The sequence below is a fragment of the Spea bombifrons genome, chromosome 11, assembly GCF_027358695.1.
Source record: "Spea bombifrons isolate aSpeBom1 chromosome 11, aSpeBom1.2.pri, whole genome shotgun sequence".
Lineage (NCBI taxonomy): Eukaryota > Metazoa > Chordata > Amphibia > Anura > Pelobatidae > Spea > Spea bombifrons.
The window spans coordinates 8,509,284-8,519,359 of record NC_071097.1 but is presented as its reverse complement, the minus strand read 5'-3'; the positions used below and the strand labels follow the sequence as shown (position 1 = coordinate 8,519,359).

General features: G+C 40.3%; 1 protein-coding gene across 1 annotated transcript in view; it reads right to left on the bottom strand.

Annotated features, from left to right (window-relative positions):
* Positions 1-903: 903 nt before the first annotated feature.
* Positions 904-10,076, bottom strand: part of WDFY4 (WDFY family member 4) — a 208,753-nt gene continuing 199,580 nt past the window's right edge. Inside the window, exons 61-62 of the mRNA XM_053449912.1 lie at positions 8,869-8,977; positions 904-1,120 (exon numbers count right to left, since the gene is read on the bottom strand). Coding sequence (XP_053305887.1) covers positions 1,057-1,120; positions 8,869-8,977 — 173 coding nt within the window. The 3' untranslated portion in view covers positions 904-1,056. The remainder of the gene's footprint in view (positions 1,121-8,868; positions 8,978-10,076) is intronic.

Below are 10,076 nucleotides of genomic sequence, written 5' to 3'. Positions count from 1 at the left end.
TCTGGATGAATTGTGTGAATGAGTGAGAGAATTAATGAATTAATGTGTGGATGGAATGCTTGAATGATTTGTGAGAATGCATTAATGAATATGTATAAATGATTTGTGTAAATGAGTGAGAGAATGAATGATTGTGTGAATCAGATGTATAAGTGATTTGGGGAAAGGCAAAGATGGCACAAGCAGGGTGGTTGAGCCTTGGGGACCAAGATTACACACGCTGAGCTGTTTAGGGACAAAGATAGCTTGCGCTGAGGTGTTTGGGGACAAAGGTAGCCAGCCCTATGTGTGTAATCGGGGAGCTGGTAAGGTTCTATGTGGGCAATGTGGAAGCCAGGGCTGGCCTTTGGGATGTGCAACCTGTAATGCCAATGCCTGTAATTTAAAGGGTTTTATCTATACCTTTAATGATGAGTTTATATGTGATTTGCAATTGAGCTATACCCGCGAGGCTGGGTTTGTGTGCTATTCTGTTGCTATACCTGCTATGCTATGTTTCCATACATTATTTATTTAAACTTGCAAATATAGGGCTTGTATGTCTTATTCAGTTGATCTATACATGCATGTGCTGTTTACATGTTTGTTTATTTGATCTATACCTGAACTACATTATTGTTATCAGTGTTTCCAGTTATATATTATTGTACTTGTTTGTACATAAATAATCTCTAATTAAAACTAGTTGTTTGTGTGCATTAGTATGTCAGGCATTTCTGGTTTGAGAGTGAATTGGCATAAACTTTTCCATTCCTATTAACCATTTCAGTAAAACAGTCCCACCCCAGACAGAGCAATCAGTTAAATAAATAAGATACAGTAAATCAAACTAGTTTATGGATACTTTTTTTAATATTGAATACAAAGCATAAAATGATACATTAACATCATGTATAATGAAACACTACTGTAGCATCACTATATGTCACCTTGAACACTGATAATTCTTCAAAGTTCTCCTTTTCTGCTGTCACAATACCTTCTGAAATGTCTATATGTAACAAGTCAGAGGAACGGTCTTTTGGCCTAGGATGGAGCAAGATAAAACCAAGGCTTTTAGTCCAGGTGCCAGCTGGTAATAATTCCTCGTTCATCACCGACAAAGAGTTTTTCAGAATTCCTGCAGAATATTTGACAAAGCAATCTTAGTATATGAATCTCTTGTTAATTACATATTTACATATCATCATTATACATGCAGTGAATCAGGACCTCTGTACCCATATAGTGTTGTATTCAGCTACAGCTCACACTGACCTAGCACTTAATAACACTAATGTAACATTCATTCAGTTTTTTATTGTGAGACCTTCCTATTTAAGGTATAGTGAAAATACTTGAGAAATGATGTCACATTAATATATACAGTATATATACAGTATATATACAGTGTATATATATATATATATATATATATATATATATCCAAAACAATAAACAACCAACCTATGAGTGTAAATTTGCTTCATTTGTTGGGCAACACACACAAACTGGAAGAGAACTGCATGAGCATATAATAATGTCACAGGATCTTCTATGTACCAGTGAAAGGGACATTTTTATGTATGTTTTTATGTATGTGTGGAATAATACCCCACAATTGTTTTTTTTTAGGTTTATGAGGGCCAAAACATTACCCTACACACTATGCTAATTTGTATTAATTTTGAATGCTCTGGAGCTCTGCTTTCCTGATTACACCATGTGTGATCAGCTACAGAGGAGTCATCAGAGACGTGGTAAGTACAGACCCTGCAGGGCCTCTTCTTGACTGCACTAACCACATTGAGGTCTTTGATGACCCCTCTGTCATAACTTTTCTATTCCAGCATGACTGTGCCCCAGTCCATAAAGACATGGTTGGATGAGTTTGGTGTGGAAGATCTTGGCTGGCCTACACAGAGCCCTGACCTGCACAGAGCCACTGAACACTTTTCAAATTAACTGGAACAGAGATTGCAAGCCAGACGTCCAACATCAGTGCGTAACCTCACAAATGCTCTACTGGATAAATGGGCAAAAATTTCCACTACAAAATGAAGCTGTTATACAGTATCTCACAGAAGTGAGTACACCCCTCACATTTTTGTAAATATTTAATATCTTTTCATGTGACAACACTGAAGCAATGAGACTCTGCTACAATGTAAAGTAGTGAGTGTACGGCCTGTATGCAAATTTGCTGTCCCCTCAAAATAACACACAGCCATTAATGTCTAAACCTTGGCAACAAAAGTGAGTACACCCCTAAGTGGAAATGTCCAAATTGGGCCCAATTAGCCATTTTTCCCTCCCCCGTGTCATGTGACTCGTTAGTGTTACAAGGTCTCAGGTGTGAATGGGGAGCAGATGTGTTAAATTTCATGTTATCGCTTTCACACTCTCTCATACTGGTCACTGGAACTCTCTGAGGATCTGAAAAAAGAATTCTTGCTCTACATAAAGATGACCTAGACTATAAGAAGATTGCCAAGATCCTAAAACTGTGCTGTAGCACGGTGGGCAAGACCATACAGTGGTTTCACAGGACAGGTTTCACTCAGAATAGGCCTCGCCATGGTCAACCAAAGAAGTTGAGTGCATGTGCTCAGTGTCATATCCAGAGGTTGTCTTTGGGAAATAGACGTATGAGTGCTGCCAGCATTGCTGCAGAGGTTTAAGGGGTGGGGGGGTCAGCCTGTCAGTGCTCAGACCATATGCCTCACACTGAATCAAATTGGTCTGCATGGCTGTCATATTTCGGTTGCTCCTTGGCTGGATGAACGTTTTAGAACTCTTACGACAGGCACCCCTCCCATGATCACGGTCACGTTAAGGTCACGCAGCACAACAGCTATTAACCACCACACCCGGACCATTATTTCCCATCACACACAACCCAGAATTACATATTTATGTTATCACTGGTATTCTTAGACTATTGACACCCAAACAGGTGAAATGTCTCAGGATATGCCATGTTATCCGGGGTGCCACCTTTAAACCCATCACAGACTTGACCCAACACAGTCCCCATCCACCTTTCAAGCGACTTTTCTATAGCATCAGGTGAAGCATTTTGACTCAGAGCCGCTCAAGTCACTAGGATGTTAACTGGTTTTGAGCAATTGTGTCTTTCGCCCTTTGAACCCTCCCATCTTTTATCAAGAATTTACGCTTTACTTTTGAACAAATATGGTAATACCAAACCATTTTATTGTAGTTTATGGGAAAGGGATTTACGGAGGAGGATTGGGATAAAATGTTACTGAACATACACAAAGGGGTTATGTCCAGCAAGATCCAGGAACGTTCATTCAAATCTCATTGGTAGAAGGTTCCTACAGATATTCATCATTATCTCCCTCAAGTATCAGGATTACGGGAAGGTTCATATATTCACTTGTGGTGGGAGTGTGATGACATTCGTAGGTTTTGGGAGATTGTGGTTTCGGTGATAAGGGAGGTAATGGACCCAGACTTTGTTAGTTCCCCTGCAGCACTCTCTCACGATGCATTTAGTTCAAGCTGCCAAGGCCATTATCCCCAGATTTTGGAGGATTCCTGGTCCATAAGTGCTTGGATTGCTAGAGTTAATTTAATTTCCCAGTTGGAAGATTTGGTAGCTGCTTCTGGGGGAGTATAAAAATGGTCTTAAGTGGCTGCCATGGTCGTCCTTTGTTTCCTCCGTGCACCTTTTGGAGGTATACTCTAACTTTTCTATTAGGTTACTTAGGACAACATTTTCTATAACATTAGTTGGAGTTATTGTCACTTACTACATTTTCCATTACATCTCAAGGGTTGGAAACACACTGTCAATGTCCCCTGACTTTTACCTTTTGTTTTGGGTTGCAGCTTATGGTTAACTTGTCACCAGTTTTCAAAAATGTTTTTGTCCTTCTCATTCTCCACACATAAAGTACAAGCTCTGGTATGTCGATGTACATTTATTGCGTTCCTGTACTGTATGTATGCTATATGTTAGCACAGCTAGAAATTTCCTATTTTACATGGAAATAGCTGTGAATGGTGATGTATATGGGCCACAATATTTGCCTGGTAGCTTTGATTTATGAGGGGACAGCCTAGGTCTCCTTGATTAACCATCTTAGCTTGAATCAGAGAACTTTATCCTAGGTTTTTTTTTGTATCTCTCCATATAAAGCCAGAAAAGCCTGATTGTATTAAATCAAGCCAGTTCTTTTGGACCTCTAAAGGTATCATCAGAAATAAATAAGGCCACTTTGGAGTATATATCCTATCCCACCATGATATTTTATTGCGTCTCCATTACAGATTTGTTGGTCTGCCTCACCTCCGTCATTACCGGTATTTTAATATCCCTTGTATTAGGTATACCAAGATACTTAAAATCTTTATTCATCCAACACAATTGAAGATTCTTTTGCAGTTTTTTTAACCATAATGTCTTCTAAATTTTTAGACTTTTCAGACTTGAGCTATTGTTGTATTTATATTTAATTTGTAATTTGAAATTAAACTGTAATTTTTAATTTCTCTCATCAGTTAACCCAAGGAAACAGGAAGGTCAATAACAGGGATTAAAATGTAATCGGCATATAGACAGATATTGGAAACCCTCTCATATGGATGTTATTAGGCAACTTTGTGCCTAAATCATCCATCGCGCAGGAAGTGACATGACATCCACTTCCTGCATGCTGAGTCAGTCTGCACACAGACAAGCTATATGGGCATTAACAAGCTTGTTGGAACAAAGATGGCAAAGGCAAGCTGTTTGGGGCCACAGACAAGCTGTTTGGTGACAAGGATGGCATGGCACAAGCAAACTGTTTGGGAACAACAATGGCACAGGCAAACTTTTTGGGGACAACAATGGCACAGGCAAACTTTTTGGGGACAACAATGGCACAGGCAAGCTGTTTGGGGACAAAAATTACACAGGCAAACTGTCTGGGGCACTGAAAAGTTGTTTGGGGATGCTGACAAGCAGCCTGTGAACACAGATGGCACAAACAAGTTTTTTTGGGGCACTGACATCCTGTCAGTGTGTGTCTGGGTATGTATGTTAGTGTCTGGGTATATATTTCAGTATCTGGGTATTTGTGTGTGTGTCTGTATGTTGGTATGGGTATGCATGTTAGCGTCTGCCTGGGTATGTATATTAGTGCCTGCCTGGTTATGTTAGTGTGTCTGACTATATATGTAAGTGTGTATCTGCCTGGGTATGTAAGTGTGTCTGGGTATGATTTTATATATATACATACATACATACATACATACATACATGATCAGTCTATAATTTTATCTGAACAGTGAGAGACAGAATAACAAAAAAAAATCTGAATAAGTTATGAATTAATTTGCATTTTACATTTTTTGGTGAAATACGTATTTGACCCCTTTGCAAAACATGATTTAGTACTTGGTTGCAAAACCCTTGTTGGCAATCACAGAAATCAGACGTTTCTTGTAACTACCAGGTTTGCATCTCAGGAGGGATTTTGTCCCACTTCTCTTTGCAGATCCTCTCCAAGTCATTAAGGTTTCGAGGCGGATGTTTGGCAACTCGAACCTTCATCATCTCTTTGATGCGGTGAAGTTCTCTTGCAGAAAAACTTCCCCAATTCATAATGTTTCCACCTCCATGTTTGACGGTGGGGATGGTGTTCTTGGGGTCATAGGCAGCATTCCTCTTCCTTCAAACACGCCGAGTTGAGTTGATGCCAAATAGATTTTTGTCTAATCTGATCACAACACTTTTACCCAGTTCTCCTCTGAATCCTTCAGATGTTCATTGGCAGACGGGCCTGTACATCTGCTTTCTTGAGCAGGGGGCCTTGCGGGCGCTGCAGGATTTTAGTCCTTCATAGCGTAGTGTATTACCAATTGTTTTGTAGTTAGTTCTGTGTTGATTCCTCACCGTTCTCATGATCATTGAAACTCCATGAGGTGAGATCTTGCATGGAGCCCCAGACCGAGGGAGATTGACAGTTATTTTGTGTTTCTTCCATTTCTATATAATCGCACCAACTGTTGTCACCTTCTCACCAAGCTGCTTGGCAACGGTCTTGTAGACCATTACAGCCATGTGTAGGTCTACAATCTTGTCCCTGACATCCTTGGACAGCTCTTTGGTCATGGTGGAGAGTTTGGAATCTAATTGATTGATTGCTTCTTCAGACAAGTGTCTCTCCCTTTAAGACACCTGGGAGCCAGACATCTTGCTGATTGATAGGGGATCAAATACTAAGTAAAATGCAAATTAATTTATAACTTATTTGAGATATTTTTGTTGTTATTCTGTCTCTCACTACCTACCATTAAAATTATTGACTGATCATGTCTTTGTCAGTGGGCAAATGTACAAAATCAGCAGGGGATCAAATATTTTTTCCTTCACTGTAAGTGTGTGTATCCGCCTAGGAATATTAGTGTATGAGTGTATGGATATATAAGCATTTGAACACGTGTCTTTGAATGGGTTAGAATGGGTGTCTGGGTATGTAAACATGTATATATGAAAGTGTGTGTTTTAGTGAGTGTGTCTGTCTGTACATTAATGTCTCCATGTGTCTTTGGTTATTTTAGCATGGGTGTCTGGGTATGTTAGTGAACGTGTGTGTTTTGGTATGTTGGTGTGTGATTATGTGCCTGGGTATGTTAGTGTGTGTGCGTATTTTAGTGTGTGAAGGTGTCTTCATTCAATGTGCGTGTCTGGGTGTGTATGTGAGTGTGTGGGGGTATATTAGTGTGTAAACATGTGTTTTTGTTTGGGTATGTTAGTATGTGTGTTTGAGCATCTTTGTGTTTGTGTGGGTGTCTGGGTGTGTATGTTAGTGTGTGTATACATGTGTTAGTGCAAGGGTCTGGATGTTTGTATCTGGGTGTGTTTTAGTGTGAGGCCCCACTACAAGGTCAGGCTCTAGATCTGCCCTTGCTTTCTGCTACTAATGCCTCCAGCTATACCACATAGCTTTTTTTTCCAGATGCTTCCATGGGTTTTCATTGTGCGTAAACAGATTTTACCAGTTTGCATAAAGATTACTGATATTTTGCTTTATAATTGATGACAATATAATAGACAGGTGGAAGTTTAGGTGTGTGTGTCTGCAATATACCGGGTAAATAGCATAAAGAGCTCCAAAGCAGCACTAGGGTGAAACCAATTACTAGAAGTATTTTAAAACTGCTGAACAGTCTAAAAGATTGTAACACACCATATCTACATTCAAATTCTAATGCTGTATTGGTCTAATGCTTCCACTCGATCACCAACATGTCAATTTTATGTATCATTTGAGTAAATATTATAACTATTATTATATTCAATAAAAGCACTGTCATGGAAAAATCCATACCCTGGACTCCTGGAAGGGCCTTGGGACTGCTGGGACTAGGATTGCCCTGTGCATGATCCACCTATAAAAGACTATTATCATTTTGTGGATTTCTAACATCATTTCCCCTCGGTGGATTTATGTTTAAGTCATCCTGTACCTGATAGGATTACAGGGTGGAAGCAGAGAGACCAACTGGAACCCTATTTATGCTTTCCAGACAGAGCTCCATAAGCTGACCAAAGTTTCTGATCCTCAAGAAATCCGAAAATGCCCAGTGCGTTACATAGGAATGCCGTGGATCGGAAGTTTAACCAGGTGTCACTCGGACGCCAAAGGACGGATAATGACATTTTTTGTGGTTAAGTGGGTGCTCCACAGGGAAGCCCGGAAAGCCACCTTTTCATAACAAAGCGGAAAACATCTAAGAGCCCTGGAACTCTTCATCGGATGGAAAGTCAGCCATGAACTGGTGAAGTATAAACGTAGTTTCTTGGGGTCAAGACGCTATTTGAACCAGGTAAAGGAGGTCCTGAGCTATCCAGGGACACCTTGTTTGTGGGTGAGCTCCTTTGGAAAGGCCCCAAAACAGCATGTGTATGTTCCCAAATATGTAGTTGGTGGACCCATTGTGTGTGTTAAACTAATTACATTCCTCATCTGATTGAGATGTGTATATAAGGCTGTGTGTTTCTGCAATAAAGTGTTCTGTTCTCACCTCAACATTGGTTCTGTCTGATGGGTGGGTTGCTATGACAGCTCACTGTCCCTTTTAGGACAGTACCAGCTCTGCATAAGCTACACTACGGCAAGCTACAGCACTAAAGCGACTCCGTTGCAGCAGCATCCCCCTTCATCGCTATAATGCTGGTTTTCTCTGGTGCCGAAGGGCTTAACCGCTGGTGTCTCGGCAGAAGAAAGCACAGTTTGTATCTGTATGCATGTCTCTCTTCTCACAGAGTGTGTGCTTTCTCTTTCAAGAAGTCAGTAGTGGTGGGGTGAAACAAAATTCACCTACTGATTTAAAGGCACACTTAAGCCATCAAATCCCCTCTAACAATATACAAGTGCATTAAGTTAAATCTTGTTTGTTTATTTTTGCCGCCAAATTGTATGTTTCTATGTCCTGCCTGCAAATGTAAGAAGGGTTCTGCAGTACACATTTGTTGCTTTCTTAGACCCCCACCCCCAGGGCTTTCACATTTTTATGCTAAACACATCTATTGCCAGCGCTGGTTTGGCAAGTGTTCACTATCTGTCTTTCAAGTGGCACAATAAACAAGATCAAACCACAGCTACTGAGACAACCTCCTTAAATACAGCATCCCTGTCGGTTAACAGAACCATTGGGTGAGCAAGAATCCTGTGAACATGCCAGGGAGGAACAGTATTTCACATCCAGTGTGGAGACACAGTATCTCCACATAAATGCTGCCCACTGCTAAGACATCACAACATATTTTTTTTTGAGAATATATAAAAAAGTGAAAAAGTGCAACTGGTGTTATGACAATAATGATTGTATATTGCCAAAGTAGGGAGTAGAACAGATCAAGCTTTGTACCTTGACACAGTGAGAGCTGTGACTGCTGCCAGACGATGCTGCTTCCCCGTGGTCGAGTCTCCAGGCACCAACTGATGAAACAAACGCAGAGAAGTACCCAGCTTCTCACCTACACAAATAAAAAAGGCAGATGAGATTGTGCCTTGTGCTATATTTCTTTGCACATCAACTTTTTGTTTTGTTTAGTCGTTTCTTAGTACTACCACTTGTCAAATTAGAAGTGCACTAAATTAAAGGGTTGTTGTGTATTCAGCAATTCAACATCTACATATTAAGATGAAATCAAACCTGTTATAATAGGATCCAAGATTATTCTTATAAATTGTATAATTGTGTAAAGGAGCTTAAATATAAATTATAGTCTGTGTAGGCCCCAAGGATCACACAAAGTCTCTGTAACAGTAACAGGACTCAGATAAAGCATTTCACACTGTGTCAGTCTGTAACACAGGTAATGTTTACCCCACGTCCCAGAGCTCCACCGGTGTCTACATCCAGCAGTTACATTTAAAACGTAGGCTCTTTCTTGCTTGGTCGCTACTACAGTACCTCCACCTTCACGTCTGGAGGCGTACCAAGTATGTCATGCCCAAGTGGGCTCATTGGTTCTGTGATGTACCTGGTACCATGACATGATTGCAGTATGCAGGGATTAATATTTGTCCCTGCAAGCTTGTGGGGACTAAATATCAGTCAATATTCCTTATGCCGGTTCCTGTGCTCCACCAGCTCCATCAGCATTAAAAGATTAAAACAAATAATAATAATAGCACTGACTTGGAAGTCAAGGGTGCTTCCTGGTCAATTGCTGTGAGTTAAGGATCTGCAGCCGTTAAAACTGCCAAAAGTTGGCTGATGATGATCAGATCACTCCTGGCCAATAGGAGGGATCTGATCATTATAGCAGCCCTTGAATGACCCTGCCCTAGAAAGAGAGAGGTCATCTTAAGTAATAATAAAAAAAAACACATAATTATAACTTGATCACCCATCAGTGACATTTTAAGTCACTGATTATTGATTCGTCTCCCTGATCAATGTCAGTAGACTTACAAGTCATCAACCATGACCTATCCATGCATGTGGGGTATTGCTAAACTCGGGGGGGGGTGTTACTAAGCACAAATCAAGACCTTTTTTGTTTCACATATGCACTCAGAAAACTAAACCTGGTGAAAATGCAAAATGGAAGTGAAAAATATTTCCCT